Source organism: Callorhinchus milii, unplaced genomic scaffold (genome assembly GCF_018977255.1).
Source record: "Callorhinchus milii isolate IMCB2004 unplaced genomic scaffold, IMCB_Cmil_1.0 Scaffold6, whole genome shotgun sequence".
Taxonomy (NCBI): domain Eukaryota; kingdom Metazoa; phylum Chordata; class Chondrichthyes; order Chimaeriformes; family Callorhinchidae; genus Callorhinchus; species Callorhinchus milii.
In genome coordinates, this window is record NW_024704747.1 from 22,370,410 (window position 1) to 22,392,669 (window position 22,260).

The window sequence follows — 22,260 nt, forward strand, 5'->3', positions numbered from 1 at the left end:
TTTCATGTAGATTTAAGTCAATCAGGTATGGAAGAATTGTGCTGACTCCCACTGTCCCGAGCCTTCAGTCAATGCTAATTTCTCCTTACAAAGTTGCACAACACAAGATATTAGATATCACCATATGGTGTCCTGCCAAACAAAATGCATTAGCATGTCTCGGAAGTACATGCGTTTCACATCTCTCCTCATGGTGCTCTACGTTACCTGCAATAGCACAGAAGCTACCTCCTCCCATTGTCCAGCACAAAATCATTATGTGTTAGTTAATGCAGCTTAAAAGCTCTGCAGCTCATTTTCATTATTATTTCATGTATGTTTATCATTAGAAACCGGTCTCAAAAACAAATGTGGGAAGAGAAATCATCTTGCAGTAAGGAGACAATATTAGTCACAAATAACCTGAGCAAGTGCAAGAAAGACCAACTTCAGTCCAGAACACATGGATGCATCAGCAATTGAATGAAGAAACGAGTGGAATCCTGTGACACAAGCAGTTTCATTCGCTTTGCTCAATCAGACCAGCTTTGCTGAGTTCAGCCAAGACAGGCACCGTATGATCAGACAACCTAGGAACAAATAGAATCAGGTCCTTAACTCTCAAAGGACTCAGTATTGCAATGAACAGTGCTTGAACGTGCAAATTGTGACGTACCTTACAAATAGTGCTATTTAAAATGATAGGACTCTGTAGAGGTTTACAGTTCTTTAGCTGTGTAATAAAAATATATAATAATAATCCTTGCATTTGATATAGCGCTTTCGCATCTTCAAGACATCTCAAAGCGCTTCACAGAATATAATGTCAAGTGATTTAACTGTATATTTTGTGGGCGAAATGCAGCCGACAATTGCGCACAGTAGTGTCCCACAAACAGTCGTGGATTGAAGTGACCAATTTATTATTGTTTTTTTTTCTTGAGGGATTACTATCAGGCGTGTAGAGTAAGGAAACTTGCCTAAGGTTTCACCCTGCTGGCAATCGAACCCAGGTCTCTCACTTGCAAGGCGAATGCTCTAGCCACTGAGCTGCAGGACTCCATAGGAGTGTAATGCACAATCTCATCACTTCCATGACTATATGTATTAGTGTTACTGCATTATAAAGTCACTTTCATGGCTATACTGTATTGGACCTATTGCATTATAATTGAGGCTGTAAGAAAGTCGTGATTTTCTGAACCACAATTTGAGGCCACCGTTTGTTAAACTTGTCACTTATAATAATATAATAATTATATATTATTGTATTATTATAATATAACGATATTATATTATCGTCACTTATATTAATAAAAATCCTTGCATTTGATTTAGTGCCTTATCATGTTGTCGAGACGTCTGAAAGTGGGTCACGGGAAATACTGTTAAGTGTTTTTTGTGGTTGAAACTCAGCAGCCGGTTTGCACACAGCAATATCCCACAAACATTCATGAAGTGAATGGCCAATTGTTATGTTGGCCAAGACACTGGAGAAACTTCCTTCTCTTTTCGAATAGTGCCATGGGATCTTTAACATCCATGTGAACAGGCAGTCGGGACCTCAGCTTAATGTCTCATCCAAAGGATGACACCTCCAACAATGCAACACACCTCCAGCATTGCATTGCAGTGGCACGAGAGGTTATGACTGTTCTGTGATACTGCAAATTATTGGACCTCGCTACAGATGTCTTGAAAGAATTGCGGTTGCTGTAAAAAAGGGTTGAAATTAGCCATCAAGTCACCCTCATCATTTATTCCCTGAGAGCTGACATTGGAAGCCAAGTTCCCACTTTCTTTCCTCTACTGCCATAAGACAGTATTTCAAGTTCTAGCCCCACTGACCTTCCTGAAGACAAAGGGAGTTGTCACTAAACTGCTTCAGCAAACCTGAGCTGTGAAGACAGCTCCACTCGACAGGTTTCCAAGAGTTGCTCTACTTTACTTACAATCACCTGCATTTATGTCATGCCTTTCACATAAGATAACATCTCCCTCACTCACTCTCCCCAATTTTACTTTCTTAATCCTGAATAATCGCTACACACAAGGTTCTTTTCTAAGCTGCCATGATTCGCAAGACATCAGGAAGACCGCTACGAGCAAAATCATTAAAATAATCCTTGCATTTTATGCCGCCATTGTCTCACCCGCAGGCTGCCAAAACTCTCATATACGCATTCATTACATTGAGGCTTGACTATGCAAATTCCTTGCATGTCGGCCTCCCCAACTCCTCCCTCCATAGGCTGCAGATCATCCAGATCTCTGCAGGTCATGTCCTCTCACGCACTAGGCTCCGTGATCCTATCATCCCCATCCACGCCTGACTCCACTGGCTTCTTATCACACAGAGGATACAATTCAAGATCCTGGTCCTCACCTTCAAAGCCCTCCATGGTTTTGCTCCCCCCTACCTCTGCGACCTCCTAATGCTCTACCATCCCCCCTACACTCTCGCTCAGTGGGCTCTGGCCTGCTTCACGTCCCCCGCCTCGCCCGGCCCACCATTGGGCCTTCTGCCACCCTGCTCCCGCTCTCTTGACAGTCCCGCAGTCCCTTCAACTCACCCCTCCCTTGCCTCCTTTAAGACCCATCTCAAGACCCTCCTCTTCAACCGTGCTTTCACCCTGTCCTCCACTCTGCCCAATCCCGACCCCCAGCTCAGGTCCGAAACGCTGACTGTCCAGCACTTTGGGATGTTCCCCCTGACGTGAAAGGCGCTATACAAATGTAATTTTTATTATTGTTGTTGTTTGTTTATAAAGCGCCTTATCACATCTTCGAGACATCTCAATGCACTTCACAGAACATACTATCAAGTGTAGTGACTGTATCGGCACAGAGAACCAGGAAAACATGGTAGTGCCTTACCCACTGTCCAAACCTGTGACTGAATAATAACTCTGCCTCGCACTAGAGCAAGAACTTCGGAGCACAGGCTGATTAAAACACTTTTAATCTTTCAGCCCCCACACATAGACATCAGGTCCTATGTTCACAGTTACTTAACAGTTGATGTATTCCTACGGCTTATTCAATTTTACAGCAGTAAGATGTGTTTCTTTACTGTTCCCCCAGACTGATTAGACACAGTTGTGTATGTCCAGGCTTCGTAGCACATTTTTAAGTACCAACTGTGCAACATGAAGCCATGTAATCCTTTTATCTTCTGCATCCAGTGTAGGTGATAGTTAATGTGAAACACACTGGAAAATGCATCACTATATAAAAAAACATCTGTTTAACCGAGAATTTCATTTAGAGAACTTCAGTTCTGTTCTGAGATTTCACCTGCTGCTGTGGAAGGGGAAAAGGGACCAAGAAAAAAAAAACGTGGTAACTTGGCAAAGTGTATATTTGGTTCAATACTACAGCACAAAAAACTGAACCGATAAAGAGGGAATGCAAATACATGTATCGTGTCTTTTATGACATCTCATTGAACTCAACTGCTACAAGCTTCACATCTCATCATCACGTTTCATAGAGGATTGACGGGTGTAAAACACCTTTTATTACAATAATTCAAAAACATCTGATTGTATCCAGCTGTTTGAAGAGGGTCTAACCCAAACAGTCAGTGGATAAATGTACCACCTGATGTGGTTCTCAGTCATGCAGGGCAGGATTTTAGTGCCCAAAATGTATGGTGACCAGGATATTTAAATGATAAATTTAACAACGAGAGCATTTTATGGCCAAGATTTTACTGCCCAGGAATGTTCCTGGTTTAATGGGCAGTTTGTGTTAAGTTCTTCACTTGCGATCTCTATCTAGTGACTCCAACTAGAAAGCAACGGCCCCACTTTCCTATTAAAATGATTTAGGAAAGATGCAAATAGTGTGGACTTGGCAATTGGTTTAGGGGCACAAAGGCATGTCTGCCACACAATAGCAGAGAGGAAAGACAGCTGTTTTACAGTATTTACATTTCTCTTTCATGTATCATGTGACAATAATTTGCATTGAACCTTTTTGTTGATGGAGGGATGCGGGGGTGGGGGAGAGTGAGATGAGGAAATAAATTCTGAAGATTAGTACAACTGCCTTGTGCTTACTTGACGGTGGCTGATACAATACACATGGACATTAAGGAAGAAGCTGCCTTACTTGATTGCAATGGGAGACAGGCTTACTGGCATTGATGCAGCTCATTGGCTTTTACTGATCAGCACAGTGTCATGTCAGGACTGCAGATAAACTGGATTGAAATTTGAAATAAGAAGCAGTGTTATCAAGCACAATCCTCTCAGGAAATTGGTGGGTTTTCCTCCTTGCTTCTGGAACTGCTTTATATTCATCCAGTATCTCATCCCCCCACCACCACCCCCACCAAATTCTGCAGTGAATTATTATCGTACACAATGCTCTCCTTATTTAGAAGTCTGGGGCCTAAAATAGTGATATTCTTGAACATTTAATTAAGGAATAGTGTTAAAATGCACCTTTCGCAATTATTCCCCACCCCGTGTGTCAGCCCAGGCGATAAGTTCAAAGTCCTACCGTGGGGCTTGAACCCACAGTCTCTATACCCTGAACCAATAGTGCTGTGGGTTTCAGCTATGCCGAGCTGACACACTGTTGGCCTGACTATATTCTAGGGCTTGCTGCACAGATGCATGGAATAGCAGGCTAACTATTAGGATGAGTTAATTATAAAGCCTCCTTTTAATTCCCTATAAAATATTTACTAACTCTTTTCTGAACTCTGCACTGATATTCTACGTTCACTTTTTGCCTTTACTTCCTGGTATCATTGGAAATCCTGTTTGTCCCCAACAGTAAATGAATGGCAACACTATTCGGAGCCTCGCTCTCCTAGTTCTATATTTTTATACATCTATATATACACACACACACAAGCACAAGTCATTACAAAGCAATGTTCTTCCCGGTTTATTTTACAACAAAGAACGGGTTAGCAGATGTTGCAGGGACAGAAAGGTCAAGCGCAATGGGGGAAAAAAAACATACCATATTTCGACTGAACATATTTAAAGGGGAACTGAAGAATGTCAATGATGGAATAATTTGGCTGGCACTTACAATTACTGTACAAATTGCAAATAAACTCAGTAGACCAGGCTAATAAGAACACAATGGGATAAAACATTCGCATCCTCTTTCTACCCTTCATCCAAAGTAAACAGCTGGTCCCTTATGCTCCTCTTTTACTTGAGTGAGTGAGTGAGTGGAAGTGGCTTTCGTCTCATGTACTTACATGTGGGGGCTGAGCTCATAGAAGTTCCTGTTACGATATTCCTCTACCTTCTCTGGTGTGTAGATTGGTAACTGTCTGTACGGATTCATGGATATAACTACACTTCCAATATACGTCTGCGGCAAGAAAAAAAGGGAAAGAAAAAAAGTTAGCAAAACTACAAAGATTTTTCAAACAGAGTCAACAACAACAACAATTTGGATTTATATAGCGCGCTCCATGCCGGACGGCATCTCAGAGCGCTCTAACTTAAGATACTTGCACTGACAGAAGAAACAAATTATCATAATAATCTTTGCATTTGATATACCAGTAAACCATATCACATAAGTCACATCAGTTGGGACCATACATTTAACACAACTTATGCAAAGTATGAGTTATGTCAAACTTGCATGGAATATAAAATCTTGAACAGAACTTGGGCAGATGTACGATTTAGGCGAATATACAAATCAAATTTATGTGAGTTTTACTTATACTTATGTGCCTTATCACATCATTGAGAAGTCATTGTGTGCACGCAGCCACACACACATGCACACCTTTCCTCTTCCTTAAGTTCAGAAATGCTAAGGTCACTTGTAGCACCTTCCCAGTACCAGACCATGTGGTTCAATTGCTCAGTGAAGCGAGCTGCTAGAAAGGTCAACAGCCTCCAACTGTAAGGTGAAAGACAATCTCCATTATTGAAAGCTACATTCCCAGCTAATCATCGGTTTCCACGTTTCCCCGGAGTGCTGCTGCCCACCCAGTCCAGCATTATTTCACGACCCAAACCCATCATCCCTGACACATTCATTGCTGGTAGCAGTGAGGGAAGCTGCACATAAGCAAAACAAAAGGTTTACTAGGTCAAAGTCAAGCTGCCCCAATCTCTTCCCAATTCTACAGCAGGTTGCACAATATATGTTGAAAAGGTTACGGTTTGTTGAAGCAGATGCATCACGTGTGTTGATTATGGTAATTAATATTTTGTGCTAAGTATTTTAAGAACTGAACATTCTGTTGTAGCACAGCCTGGCCCGGTTCCCAAATTGTACATTAAAGATTCTTATTATCAGTAGGACACAGTCACAGTTACATTGAATTATATAGGACTATTACAGCACAGAAATAGACCACTCAACCCAATTGGTTTGTACTCCATATGAGCCTCCACCACTCCTAATCCCCTCTCCCACACGCTGCTATTTTCATCTCTAGTGTGCAAAGTTCCTTAGGAAGTTTACATTTTAACTGACTTTTTTCTCTTAGAAATCCACTAACTAATTTTTGTACACTCCAAATTCCCACCCCCAATTCTGCTGAAGGCACTGACTCCTTGTGAGGTACAATTTCACAGGTGACTGTCACTCTCCTCAACTTCACCCACTCTTCATCTGTTAGCCCAGCCAGAAAATGTAGACAGGCTATTTAACCATGACCAAACATCAGAGCCAAGCCTGCTTATGGCCTCTCCAAATGTCGACAACACACACACAAACTTTTCTCTTCTAAAGATGAGGGATACCACTGTAGCATCCCAATTTCTGCCCTGGCTGAGTTCAGCCAAATTCAGCACAGTCCTAGGACTGAACATGCAACTATCTGGTCTGTAGGACTAAGTTTCACAGTAGGCAATGTGTTCATTCATTGAACCATCAGGAAAGCTTCCAATGCTTAGCATATGGCTAATGATCCTCAGGTGGATGGTAAAGTAGGGGTGGGGGAAAGAGAGAGAAAGGATGAACAACACAGAATTTCCAATGAAGAATATTCTGTTGAGCTTTTACTGCTCCCACCCAGCAACTGGCCTCAGAAATAATAAAGCGAATGTGTGCTTATGCCTTTGAATTTATTTTAGCAGCAATTTGTTCTCAATAAGATTTGGATACCAAGTACTGACTACAACAGAAAAAGCCCTCAACATAGCTACAGTTAGAGGCTAAGAGAAGATCCTCCCCCCCATCCAAAACTTTGATTTGAAGAGTAAGGGGATCTCCTGAGGGAATCAGCGAAAGTCTTTTAAATTAGGACCTTTAAAATTACAATTAGACTAAACTATATGTAAATCATTAGAGTTGTAACATGGAATATTTTTCACCTGCGGACTGCAACCTAGACAGAGAGATGCCTTTGAAAAGCTTTCTCTATTGCCTTTTGTAATAAATGGTTTCCACAAGGCTTCTTTCAAGTAGTAAGTGAACCGAGGGAAGAGAATCATTGCTCAGCATGAGCTAGCAAACGGCTGTCTCAGTCTGTGTGCGCGATGGCCTGAAGTGCCCACATTGAGAAATTAACAGAGAGCATGAGTTGTTTGCCAATTTGACTCTTGTGCCAGCGAACTCAACAGATCATTTATACCACAGGCAACTTTTCCGCCCTGGTAAACAGGTAGAGTTTGGGGCACAGGATCAAAGAGCCACAGTCCACCTGCTTTACTACAGTCACCATTAAAAGAAACTGGAACAAAAAATGCTGGAAATACACAGAAAGTCATTCCGCATTTGAAAGTGAAAAATAAGTTAACCGTACCCTGCTTCAGATTTCCTGCTTTTATTTCAGATTTCAGTTCCACACCTTTACTCTTTTTTTCACCTATAAACCTTGGGTTGATTTTCATTCTGCCAATTATATAAGCACTTAAATAACTTAAAGTAGCCTCGATGAGCTGCCTCCCTCAGCATCTCCTTGCATCAGTTTACATCCAAGTGGTTGGAAGAACTGTGGCTCTGGTAGAATCGCTCTTAAACAAATCTAAAACAAAGAGGTGGAATCTAAGGCAATACAGTAAACAGTGCATTTCTACATTCTGCCATCAATGCACTGAATGAGAGGTTTAATTCAGTCTGAAGTTTTGAATGCCTGGCAAAAGCTGATTTTTTTTTCTACAATTAACTCAGTGTTCCTAGTAAGAGCACAGCACAGCTTCGCCCCCAAAATGTCACAAATGGTAAACTTCAAGGACATTACGACTTCACAGAGGATTATCAAAATTGGACTCTTGTAAAAGATTGAAATATTCTATAGGAAACTCGCATGATATCTTGCCATTAAAACTAAATTATTTTGAGGCTGCTGTTCACAGCAAATTGGATAAGTGAAGATCTGGATAAGTGAAGCAAAATCATTCGAGGATCCCTATGTTTACAACTTTAAGGAAACACAGTACATGCCAAAGGTTGTGAATGGTTACATCTTTATTATCTGTATGTTTACCTGAGATAATGGCTCAAGTTGAACTTTTTCTACAGTTATGTAGATCAGCACGTCAGTCTTGATACTGCACTGATATGGTATATAAAGTGGAAGCCGCTTAAGCCGGACACATCAGGGATGGTTGGTTTTGTCCAATCTATCCAGTGTCTGTGCGATAACAATAATTTGCACTTATATAGCGCCCTCTGCGCACTGTAGCGTCTCACAGCGCTTAACAGTGGAGGAGCCTGTCTCTGAGCCAGTGGGTGGGGGGGTGGGGGGGACGTGATTGTGTCTGGCTAAATTTATATTAAACCCACGACATTCTGACTCAGAAGCAGAGACAAGAATGCTATCAACCAATGTAGGATACATATATAATGTGTGCTGTATAGAATTTCTAATACTCTCTGCATGAATTGTGATGCAAGTCTCACCTCACCAGACATGCAAATTAGACTTAAATGACTATATCTGCGTGACAGTCGGCCAGCAGTCAAAGACACTTCCTCCCTGGTTCCATTACATGAACAGTACAGGTGCACACGACTTGTTGTTAATATTGAAAGAATACACGGTGACAAAAGTTTTAATTTCCGACGGGCTTTGGCCACAACAATCACACCAGGTGAACAAATACAAAACCCTTTCCAGCACGTTCCTTCGAGAGAAAAGACTTATTTAAGTTTTGATTAACCTTTCCCCCCCTTTACCCCCAATGTAATATTTTCACATACTGCATTGTGCTTTAAATTACTGTACTTTTAAAACTGCCCCATTTCATTCCCCACCCACATCTTTTTCACGTCGATCTCTCATCATGAGTATCAAGGCCTACTTTTTTTCTTTATGTGTGTTTGGTAATTTCCCCCCTCCTCCTCCACAACCCCCCACCAACTCCAGCAAAAATGTCAAGCACTTTGGGGACATCTGCCCGATGTAAAAGGTGCTATATAAATGATAATGATTTGTTCAACATCACAATTTGACAGCCAACAAAGAAGGTTTACACAACAGAGTGCCAGCCTAGCCTATTTGGTTTGAAATTCCACTGTTTTAGTTTGTGAGGCCATTTTCTCTTAAAATAGAAGATAGTGAAGAATTCTGGAAAACTCTTAAATCCAATCTTAATTAATAATTCAGTTCATTTTAAGAACATTGGGAAAACAGGCTTCCAAATTAAAACAGCTGTTGAGAATTTTCCACAGTCCTGTGCAATCTTAAATTTTAAGGCGACATGGTCTTAGAAAAAACGACTCGATGGAATTTCGGGCCTACAATTGCTTTTCTCTACATAACCTCTGCACAGTGTAATTATCGAGCCCCCAGAACCAGCATTCATTCTGAAGAGCACTGAACAAACATACTCAGGGTCACGCCACCGTCACAACACTTGGCCCAACTCCCGTTTGTCTGAAAAAAGTGTGGTTTCCTTAGTTTGTCATCCAACTTTCTACTCTGAACATCAATAAGCCAAAAAAAAACACAGCTAAGCAAAAAAGGATTAGCAGCAGACACTTTGGCAGCATTTCCCTGGCATTGCCAGATTACAGTTCACATTTTGTCTCCAATATAAGTGTGATTCATCAATAGTTATTAAACAAGGCCCTTATCATCACAGCGAGAAAGAGGACATTGAATCCGAGTTACCGCTCTTTAGAAATCAGGGATGAGAAATTGCACTGCTCTCCATATACTATATAAAAAGTTCAAGCTCTGTAGCTCTGCTTCTCATGTTGGAATAGCCTGCCAAAGCTCAATGTTTAGTCTTCCACGGGCTTGACACTCGTGTGAGATGCCAGAGGCTAGCCCATGTCCAGAAGCGCAAGCAGGACCTTCAGCATAGAAAGAAGGAAAAGTTGACAATTTTAAAAGGAAAAAAACACTACCAAGCAACTATTCTAAATCAGAGAGTCTGGTTTTGGAAACCACAGTAAACAAGACTCCATATGCTGAATTCCTTTCATTTAATGCAATTGTTTCCTCCCAAATATACACGAATAGCCCAAGGCTAAAAATACCACAAGTAATGTTCCAAAAAACATGAAAGCAATGTTATTATTAGATACCTATTTCATTGACTGGATTTATGCTGTGAGCAGGGAGAGCGATGGGGGATAGAATGCAAGACCTAAGAAAGAAGCATTATAGGTGTACAGCAGGAGTCAGTGTAGCATACTAAAGATAAGTCCAAAAGTGGAGTGGAGCAAGAAAGAAATAGAAGGGCAGGGGAAGGAATAAGGTACCAGTGTGTAGGTGTTTAATGAAATCGAAACAAACAATTTCTAACACAACAAGCCACACACAAGACGTGGTGTAACAGTAATCTGGTTGCATTTCTGATTTGGACAGAAGACAGAAACTACTCAAACGATTACAATGTAAATCCGGAATGGTTTCATGCATGAGATTATGTTCTTCTGAAAGCTCTATGGATAAATGTGTTACTGAGCCACAAAAATTTGGAAGATGGCCCAGGTTCAATCGTTAAGACTGTGCTGATGTGACAGAGCTGTACTAGCTTCTACGTCCCACTTTCCTTTTACTTCTACAACCTGAGTTTAAATCTAAGAAGATTTTCTCTGTGGTACCTGCTGAAGACAGGGGGGAAATTAACAGGTACAGTTGCAATCCATTCCTACTGGCATAGGACTACAGTACAAACCTTCACATAATTCACCATAAGTTGATAAATCACACCCAGAAAGCTATCACAATAATACATTTACACTTCTATTATACCAGTCATGTCAGAATGGACATCTCAAAGAAACTGCATAAAGCGCCTTGGGACGTTCTCCCAACGTGAAAGGCGCTATACAAATGTAATCTTGTTGTTGTTGTAGTAAAGAGATAGGAGCACACTACTGCGTCTTTTTTCGACATACAATATGGTATATAAGGTGGAGATACATAGATAATGTATTTATGTACTACGTACATTTTGTGAGCGTTCCTCCCACAAAATATACAGTCAATTCACTTTACAGTATATTCTGTGAAGCGCTTTGAGACATCTCAAAGACATGATAAGGTGCTATATCAAATGCAAGGATTATTATTATTATAGATATTAGAAAGAATTCAGAGAAGGTCAACTGAGATGATTCCATAATTTAGATTATTGGGATTTGGTAAATGAAAGTTAAAACTGTGGATGGAAAATGGAAAAGGAAAGGAAGAAACAAGGTGCAGAAGAAACAACGAGGGAATAACAAGTTGAATTACTAATTAAGTTTTGTGCAGGAAAAGCAGAAACATAATTAAATAAAGCTGGCACTAGCTGAACAAAGCCTAGGAACCAGCTGCCTCACACTTAGAATGGTTAATGTATGGATTCAGGTTGGTCTCCACATGGGCTGGGCTGAGGTCCTCTGAGGATCATTTAAAGAAGCACATGGTTAACCACATTGTGTGCAGATCTTGCCACCAAGAAAAAACATCCAATTCAGCCGATCAGATGATGCATTGCATGGCATGAGAAGCCATCAGTCAGCAAACACAAGTTGCCAATACGTTGCAGGAAAGTGTACAGTATAGCTGACATCATCCCCGAGACAGAGAGACGAAAGCCGCATGAAAAATATAGTCTATTGGTGGATTAACGGAAAACACACAGCACTGCCAGAAACCACAAGCCTTGAAATTACAGGAAAACATATGCAAACGTCTTCTGGAAGAGTATCGTATGGTTGGATAACTGCAGGAAGAACTTACTCTTCAATGATTTGTACTTTTTTGACCAGTGTGCATTAAACCCGTGAATTCACCATCCTCTGCATTTGCACTCCAGTGGTTCAGTGGCTTAGTTTTTCATGGAAGGTTTTTTTTTAAAAAAAAACAGATTTATAGGGATATTCTCTGGACCGTTTAAAAGACAAAAATATTCACTATTTCTTGAATCCTTAATTCATTTCATAATTAATCAAAGATCTAGGCAAAGTGAATGCACAGTCACTCCATTTTACAGTGTTTTCTATGAAAACTTTAATGAGACGTCCTCCCAACGGGAAAGAAGGCATATCAAATGTAAAGGATTATTATAATACTGTACCAATAAATCTTAGAAGGCAGAAATATCAGAGTGCGATATTACGCTGTCTTTAACAGAGCTCCTTCCATTACTCCCCTCACATATCGAACATGCAAACAAAACAAATTGAGACAAAATTCTCACCCTAGTTTGTTACCGTTTAGTTAACTGTATTTTAAATTACCAAGGGATGGCTTTACTGCATCAAAACTTTTTTTGTAAAAAGCAGTGGACGACTAGAATGTTTAACGGAAACTTATAAGGGTTTTTTTTTTAAAATCAATCGACTGTATTCTAGAGTTTACAGATGCACATAAGCTTGGTGGTGTTCAAAAAACTAACATTCGGGATTTCAGAGGACGGGTTATAGTCAGAAACATCTTTCATTTCATGTATATCTTTCTTTTTATAGCCACAATGTTTAATAGCTTGTCAGAAACCATCTGAAATGGTTAGGGAGAAAGAGGGGGGAAATCTAATGAACAAGCTTTTGTTTGCAATAATAAATTTATATTCCCTTAATACCTGCTGCCCTAAACTCTCTCTCACTCACTCTGCAGACTGGCTCAGCTCTCGTTAACGTGGGTGGGAGACATAAGGCTGCACTCTCCACGCAGCCTCTCCATGCTGTTACATAAAAGCATATTATAAAATAAACAGTACCATAAGAGACCCTTTCTAATTTGTGCTGTAGGAGGAGAGTAAATCACACCAGCACAGGTTCCAAACAAATCCAAGTTCAAAGCTGCTGGTGTAAAGGGCCAGCCTTCTTGTTGGCTGATCTTCCAAAAGAAAAGTTGAAGGTCGCAAGTTATTTGTCCATTAATACATTTCCTATAAAATCTACAGCAAAGCAGAAAGAACTTTGCTTAATGAGCTTTCCATGTATGAAAAGTGCTTCAGATGGGAGTTTGACCATCATTCAGATAGGTATGAGTTCTGATGCATTAGGAAATGCCTCTTTAAATTCCCTGGTGCACAAAAGGCACTTTCTGATAGAACAGAAAAGGATTATGTGTCGACATATGTTCAAACATAAACTAATTGGAGGTTCTAAATATAACAGGGATGGGGAAAAGGCAGGGAATATGACTAAATTGTTAGCTCTTTCAGAAAGCTTGGAACAGTGAGCAGAATGGTCACCTTCTGTGTTGTATGTTTGTATGGTTCTCGCTGGGCTCTAAAATGTTTAATACTCAAGGTAACTCATGTTATAATTGAGTGTGCAAAACAGCCACCTTGGGTAGTGATAGTGGATGCTGTGCAAGTGTGCAGAAAGAGAGCTGCTCTCACTATGGAATAATAATAATCGTTTTATTTGCTCTAGCCCCTAACTCATCATGGAAACATACAGAAGGAATATCGCCAGCCTGAAAACTTTTTTTGATTCATAATCATGTCCAATCATTCGGAAGGGCTTCTTTGCTAAACACTTTGCGGGTAATTCACTATTTGATGGAATTGTCTCCTCCAGGGAGAAGGATCTGATTAGCTTCTCATTAAACCAGTCTCTTGATCTGCACCAGGAACTGAAACTGTGAGCAACTTTGCATCTCCTATATCTAATTTATACCTCAACAGGGTTCTCACGAAGACAGCCAATTAGTTTAGATTTGAACATATGCCCGCACATAATCCTTGTGGGGTAGAGCACTCAATCCTCTTAGAAAATAGAATTTTGCCGCTTACATTTCTGCTGTTTGGCTGACAAATATCATCTGGACGGGTGCAATAACGTGTTGTTATTTCATTTAAATGGCAAAGGGACTTACATATATTTCACTGTGATCAAAGCGCTTCTTGATATTTTCTAAGAAGGTGTCCTCACTGAGAGGTTCTAACAACACGCTGTCTCCCACTCCTATCATGTTGTCCAAGAGGGACGTTTTCACCTCGGATTTCGCCATCGTTTCCCCTGAAAACCAAACAGAAAAAGAGAAAGTTAGCTATGGACAGCTCACTCCTGGGTCCAAGGTTTAGGGGAGGAACCATAGTATTCTAACAACCGTGTTCCCCTGACATCACAAGGCTTCACATCATCAAAGGCATTCAACTTTCTAACAATGTTCAACCACACTGGCCCACACAGCCCATGGAGCCCCAAGGTACACATTAACCATTTAGAGGATCTGCCATTACTTTTTTTTGGAGCATAAAATTAATTCCCCATATTCTCATGCAATGAGTTCCAGTTTATATGATCAACTCACTTACTTCACAGGACATCCTCCCAACGTGAAAGGCACTATATATATATATAAATTTGCATTGTACTGTATACAGACATTGATTCAGATTTGAGATCTCAATTTTCTTCATAAATATCAGACAGGTGTCGCTCGGCTGACCCTCCAAAAATCGTAAGTATTATTTCAATGCTTAATAATAATAATAATCTTTACATTTGATATGGCCCCTTTCACGTCTGGAGGACATCTCAAAACACTTCACAGGATATAATGTAAAGTTTAGTGACTGTGTATTCTGTAGGCGATGGTTTGCTTTATGATGGTTTCATTTGGAATTAAAGATTTTCCCAATGGGTACCAGATGGGTTGGACGAGATCACGCCACGTGTGGGAAAATGCCTGGCAACTTATGATGGGTGGAAATTGTCAAGTCTCCGTTTCAATGACACGCTCCCACTTCTGGTATGACCAGATCTAAAATTACACCAGAAAATTCATTTAATTTTTAATCTAATAACAGGCTGGTCAGGCTTTAAAAATAGAAGGGATGTGTATGTGTGAGTATATACATTGTTTCAAAACATATCAAATATGCTTAGGGAATTAAATCAATAATTATAGCGACTGTGCAATACAGATACATGAAGAGCATTGTCTTAAATATATCCTAAATATGTCTTACAAATCCACCCAATTTATCTAGGACTTTTCCCAATGTTTTTGACAGCGCAAGGTTCCATTGATGACTTATTATTGGAATAATTCAATGTATTTAATTATTGCAAAACAGTAAACTTTACTAGTTAAATATGCCCCCGCGTCTTGCACAGCAAAATGTGACACACAGGTGCCAGCTTGTTTAGATTACATTGTTCAGCCATACATCATGCAAATTATCCATGTAATAAAATGGGGAACCATAAATACATTTCAGCACTTGATTCATTATCACAACAGTGCCAGTTCTCTTTAACACACGCTCTAAAGAGCCCAGCGCTCAACTAATATCACATTAGCTAGCTCATGACAAGTAAATTAATTGGCCTACTCCCGTAATTTTTCAACTACTGTACATGCAAAAGTCTACATTTTCAAATAAGATTGTGCAGAATAATGGCATGATCTTAAAAGTTGGGGGGTGAATCATATCCCCACCTAAAAAGAAAGTTTTAAGGCCCACTGCAACATGGTTTTATTTTGTCCTGAGCCTAAACTATTCTGACATTTTTGTTCATTGTTGCAAAATTACTCCACACCCAGCTATAAGATATGCATTGAGCCGAGGCCAATTTATTTCCCATCACTGAAATCCTGACATTTAAATACAAAAATTCATGGCATTCCACAGCAATGATGTGTCTCAGTTATTATGAAAACAATGAGATGGACTGCATTACTCCCCACCTATTTGTGAGGACTCTGCTTAAGAGCTTTTTTTGTATCCTTATGTGGGTGTAAGTATTATATTTCAGATTTGATCAAGAGCCCTCTCAAACCCACTCCAGTTATATAACATTTAAACCTGTAATATCCAAGCACTTTCTCATTTCAAACTTTTATCATTCAATTAAGTGACTTCTCAAACTTACATAGATTTAAATAGAATGTACAGCATAGAAACAGGCCATTTGGCCCAACTAGTCTGTACCATGTGAATCTTCACCCACTCCTTCCTCCCATCCCAAAGCCTTCTTATTCCTTCCTCCCTCATACGTATGTCCATGCTAATTTATATCTAATGCTACTGACACTTTATACTACTGCAACTCTTCCCTTCATCATTTACTGGATGAGGATAGAGGTAGACACCCTTTCCTAGATATCTACTAATGTTTCTCTCCAACAAGCTCCTGGGAGATGTATGTAAACTGCCTTGGTCTCCTCTTGTTCTGGTAAAGTGCCTGATTCAATTCCATTCATTTTCTCTCCAAGTGGGAAGGAAATTTCAGATTGGGAATGGCACATGGGAAAATCAAGGGAAAAGCCCTGTTCGACAGTTACTGCAGTGCCTAATATTGGCTCTGTAAAAACTACAGTAGCTGGAATGTGGAGCTCAGCAGTGCGCTTAAGACATTTGCTCTAAACTGCAGAGTCCCATTGTGCTTGAAACACGAAACAACATGAGCACCATTTCTAAATTAAAGTTTAACACTAGAAAGACCCTTTTGGGCACACTTAGATTTAAATAGCTATTATTCGGTCAGCATTCAAAAAAATATTATCATTACATCATTTTACTTGGAATTTAACAACTGCAAATTCTTGATGTTAACTTTACATATGACAGAAACCTACTGCAAGCCAAGGATGAGAATGGACTAAAGAATACATAACCCAAGACAGCTTCTATACAGGCAAAAATGAATGTGCCGCTGATTATGTATTGCTCAAAAGACAGACTGGACAACAGTTTTGATGTATCTGCAGATTGCTTCCATCATATGCAACTAAAAATAACACCCGGTGCAAGAGATCAAGACGAACATGTTCAGGACTGGATCAATGGCAGTGGAAGTACAACCGGTGTAATAGAACAATGAACTGTCTCCGCTTGGTGCACTGTACTCCCCCCCAACCGGAAGCAGATTGTGAGGACATCTTCAAAGCATTGATGTGGCTATAAAAAATACAGGAAGTGCATTCTGTTTTTTATTGTCAGATAACTAGTCATGTTACTGTGCACCAGTGACTATAGTTCGCTATCTAAGAGAGGTTCAGCTATAATTTTAAGCTATAGTGCATTGGGTCACAATCACATCAATCTTGTTTAAAAATCCAATCCAGACCCCTTACCACGAAGTAACTACATGGCATGATTTTAAAGTGGTTCCTTGAAAGTTATTGTAGGGATAGATTAAAAATCCCTGTCCTTGTTCAACAGCAAATAGTACAATTCCCAAATAACTGGTCAGGTGTGGTACGTAATAATAATAATAATCCTTGCATTTGACATAGCGCCTTATCAAGTCATTGAGATGTCTCAAAGTGCTTCACAGAATACACTGTAAAGTGAATTTACTGTATTTTGCGGGCGAAACACAGCAGCCAATTGCACACAACAGTGTCCCACAAACCGTTGTGAAGTGAGTGACCAAATTTTTTTTTGGTGGGGGGAGGAATTATTACCCCCAGAAAGCGATCCGCCAATCAACTAACAACCAGGCTCCTACTTACTGCTAGGTAAACACAGACGTGTGGAGTAAGGAAACTTGCCTGTGACAATGATGGAGGCTATTTAAGGCTGTTTTGAAGGCTGGAAGGAAGTGCATCCGACATGTGATCAACATTGATTATATGAAGTTTGCAAAGTATTTTGATAAGGGACAGAACCTGCTAAAACAAGTGAAGATGAAAAAGAAGATCAACTTTTAAGGCTTTCAAAACATCGAAGATAAGATTTGGACATTTTTTTGCAATAGTTTATCAAAGGCATGTTGGATCAAGTAAACCTGAAAGTCTAAGTAAAAATTTTAGTCTAGAAAAATGACTAGCAATGTGTCAGTGCACTGATGCACAGCTCAATAATGTTTCCATGTGATTTGTCATATAGAGCGATAGGATACAGCTTGTCCATCTAATTCCCTGAGTGAGTTCCTGATTTGAGATATTAGGAAGGATTACCACATGTTTCATGCTAATTGCTAGGAGTGGTGCTCTTGCATAACTCCTAGCATCGAACAGCAATGAGCCAGTTATCTCGGTAAAAAATATCCCAAATGTCTTCTGGACTAGAAATAGTATATATTGCAGTGAGAGAGTATTGCTTCATTAAGAAAGCACAGCAAAGGAAGAAGAAGGAAGAGTAAATCATTAGTTTCAATTTACCTAGCGAATGAAACATTGGACATATTTCTAGCTAGAATTAAATGATAGGTGTGCGAAGTGTTGAATCTTGAACTGGTCCTAAACATTTAGGTTTCTCTGGCTCGTTCCTTCAGCAGGTCTTCCAGCTATAACAAAATGCTCAGCTCAGTGTGAAGCACTGGTAGCTTTCACAGAGTGACCAGCTAAGGTTGCTCTTATGTTTGGGCTTTACCTTGGTTGAGATTACGGCTACACCCTCAAATCTTATCAATGAGCCAGGCAGGTTGGTCAACCATTAACAAGCACCTATCTCCTTACGGAGCCAGTTAAGCTCCTCTCTCTTCCCATCCCCTATATTTTTAAATGGTATTTAAAATTTTAAATGACCTCCAATGGGTTAACGGACCCATTTGGGATTCGAACCCACAATCTTCAGGTCGCTGTTCAGCTCTGTAGATAACTGTACAGCAGTTAAATAGATTGTGCGAATTAAACAACTGGCAAGTCATGATGACCACAGAATAGGTGATCTGTACCTGCTCTAGCACTTCCGTGTGACTCATGCTGAGACACGTCTTATTTCAGGGCTCCCTTTTCCTGTGTTAAGATTTCTAAACGCTCCAGGACACAATCCCGTGTGACGGGCGCTATACTATATAACTGCAAATTGTTGATGAAACGATTAAATTTATAATAATAATCCTCGCATTTGATTATAGTGCCTCATCACGACTTCCAGATGCCTCAAAGCGCTCCACAGAACATACTGTAAAGTGAATCGCCCGTATATTTTGGGGGCAAAACGCGGCAGGCGACTGCGCACGTTTGCTGAGAAAGCAAGTCCCATTAACGCTGGTCACACTTCACATAACAGACTTGGAGATTGTGTATTATGTTTGTGTGTGGTGTGTGGTGGGTGGTGGAAGAACATGAGGTCCAGGCAATTGCAGGCAAAGTGTTGGAAACACAAGGTAGTTCCACTTCACTGAACGTCTATTCAGATCAACTTCTGGCAAATGCTGTAACAGTGAGACGAGACCTGGAACCTGGTGCGTTGTTCGGAGTGTGTGAAAGAAGAGTCACAACAGCAAATCTATTGCAAGTTTACAAGAGGGGGACGGTCCTGAGTTTTAAGTCACCAAACTGATGGGGAGTTCATATTCCCGTATTAAAAAAAAGTCTTAAAACATTGGCTGAAATGCAACAGTTAACACAAAACCTGGCAGTTTCCTCTCCACTCATCACATCATCCACTATTGCAATCTGAAACAATCTACCCCCCACCCCCCACCCCCCTCAACCCCACCCAAAAAAAAGGAGAGAAAAGAGAAAGAGAAAAAAAAAAACTACCCCCCCAAAAAAACTCATCTGGTTTCAATCACATCTGAATCAGATTATTGAGTCTGCTCGGATGCAGATGAGTCCTCTCAGTGAAAAGCACATATTTTTGCGATGTGTATCAATAGATCAGACGGGATTTGTAAATGAGTACAATTTGAGCAGTGTTTGGGATTAAAACGAGAGAGAGAGAGAGAAAGAGAGAGATGGGGAGAGGGGAGAGATGGGGAGAGGGGAGAGAGAGAGAGAGATGAGGAGACAGAGAGAGAGATGAGAGGAGAGAAAGAGAAATGAGGAGAGGAGAGAAAGATGGGGAGAGGAGGGAGGGAGAGATGGGGAGAGGAGAGAGAGAGAGATGGGGAGAGGAGAGAGAGAGAGATGGGGAAAGGAGAGAAAGAGAGATGGGGAGAGGAGGGGGAGAGAGATGGGGAGAGGAGAGAGGGAGAGATGGGGAGAGGAGGGAGGGAGAGATGGGGAGAGGAGGGAGGGAGAGATGGGGAGAGGAGGGAGGGAGAGATGGGGAGAGGAGGGAGGGAGAGATGGGGAGAGGAGGGAGGGAGAGATGGGGAGAGGAGGGAGGGAGAGATGGGGAGAGGAGGGAGGGAGAGATGGGGAGAGGAGGGAGGGAGAGATGGGGAGAGGAGAGAAAGAGAAGACGAGGAGAGGAAACAGAGAGAGAGAGAGAGAGAGAGGTTACAAAGTCAGTAGCAGTGATGCAGAGATCTGACAACGTCCATCCCCAGTGACTTAACCATTCTGCTATGAGGGCAGGAGAGAAAGAAAAGAAAGAAACAAAGAGAGAGAGAGAAAAAAAAGAAACTTCCAATTTCCAACCGACAAACAAACCCCTTCGGAAGACAAAAAAAAAGCCAAGCGAAACCTCAGGACTAAATTTTAACCCAAAGCAACAGCGAAATTAAATCAGATTGCACAGCCCTGACTCTCTCACCCACTCTGGGTTTTTTGGTGACCGTTCACCATCAACTGTGTTGGAAGCGGCTCCTGACAACACTCAAAACTCCAGCAAACAACAACAACAACAACAACAAGATTCCATTTATAGAGCGCCTTTCACGTCGGGAGGACGTCCCGAGGCGCTGGACAGTTGGGTCAGGACCCGAGCATTGGGGGGGGGAAATGGTCAGGGTGAGGGGAGGGAAGGGAGGGAGCGAGGAAGGGGGGTAGAGAGTCGAGAGGGGAGCCGAAGGCACCGTCAAAGAGAAAGGTCTTGAGACCGGCCTTGAAGGAGGAAAGGGAGGAAGCGAAGGCGAAGGCACCGGGGGATGGAGTTCCAGAGCAAAGTACAGCGACAGTCAGCAGAAAGGTTTCCCATTCAATATTCTGCAGTGCAACTCCCAGTCTCTCCCGTTAAGACAGTTTGCAATGCCTCCCCCCCCAAAAAAAAAAAAAATTTTACACACACACACACACACACATATATATATTAAAAAAACATATGCATATATTTTTTTTTTTAAAAATCCCACCACAAGAAATAAGTTATTTTTTTCTCTCTCCAAATGAAAGAAAACGACGTATTTGGTTTCCCGAAGGAGTTGTGAAAAAGTTTTGTGTGTTGTGTGGTGTGTGTGTGTTGGTTGGTCTGAAGGTCTCTTTAAGCCGCTGCTGTAACGTGTTACCTTTTCAGTGAAGGGGAGTCGGACTGTGGAGACTGCGGTGTGTGAACCCCTCTCTCTCTCTCTCTCTCTCTGTCTCTCTCTCTCTCTCTGGGGCTCTCTTTGTGGGTAAGTCGCTGCCGTTGAGGAGAGGACAATGGCTGAGAACTGACTCTGGTGTCAGTCCGACTGCCTCCCACTGCTCTCTCTCTCTCTCTCTCCTCTCCTCTCTGCTTCAGGCGTAGGGTGTGTCTCTCTCTTTCTCTCTCTCTCTCTCACTCACTCACTCACTCCCTCAATGCTAATCACCTTCTGTTGCTGCTCCTCCTCCTCCTTCAGCAGCGCTCACAGCGCCTCTCCATCAGGTGAGAGCAACAAGTGGACGACCAACCCAAGTCGGGTCGGGCAGGTCGGAAAGGGAGGCAGAGGGCATGAGTGGTGTCCCTGGACCACCCCCCACCCCACCCCACCCACCCCCTTCCCAGGGCAGAGAGAAACAAGGGACTGCCCCCCCCCCCACCACCCACCCACCCCCAGGGAACAGGAGAGAGGCAAATGTGCCAGTAACAGAGAGAGAGAGAGGGACAAAAGTCCCAAAAATACAGAGAGGCAAAGGACAGTCCCAGGGTGGAGGGTGGAGGGCGGAGGGCGGAGGGGGCAAAGAGTAGAGTCACAACTCAGAACAGATACCCCAAGTATTTCCCCCCCATCCATGTCATCCGACACATGGTCCATGAGCACATCAACCAGGGTGGGTGACAATGGGCAGTCTGGCCTTAACAACAACAACAACAACAACATGATTCCATTTATAGAGCGCCTTTCACTTCGGGAGGACGTCCCAAGGCGCTGGACAGTTGGGTCAGGACCCGAGCATTGGGGGGAAATGGTCAG

At 41.5% G+C, this 22,260-nt stretch overlaps 1 protein-coding gene across 6 annotated transcripts in view; it reads right to left on the bottom strand.

Annotated features, from left to right (window-relative positions):
- The window catches only part of myo1b (myosin IB), a 112,575-nt gene extending 90,977 nt beyond the window's left edge, over positions 1-21,598 (bottom strand). For all 6 annotated transcript variants that reach the window (XM_007890164.2, XM_007890169.2, XM_007890167.2 and 3 more), the window contains exons 1-3: positions 21,391-21,598; positions 14,192-14,334; positions 5,207-5,322 (exon numbers count right to left, since the gene is read on the bottom strand). In XM_007890164.2, coding sequence (XP_007888355.1) covers positions 5,207-5,322; positions 14,192-14,326 — 251 coding nt within the window. In that variant the 5' untranslated portion in view covers positions 14,327-14,334; positions 21,391-21,598. The remainder of the gene's footprint in view (positions 1-5,206; positions 5,323-14,191; positions 14,335-21,390) is intronic.
- Between the last annotated feature and the right edge of the window lie 662 nt (positions 21,599-22,260).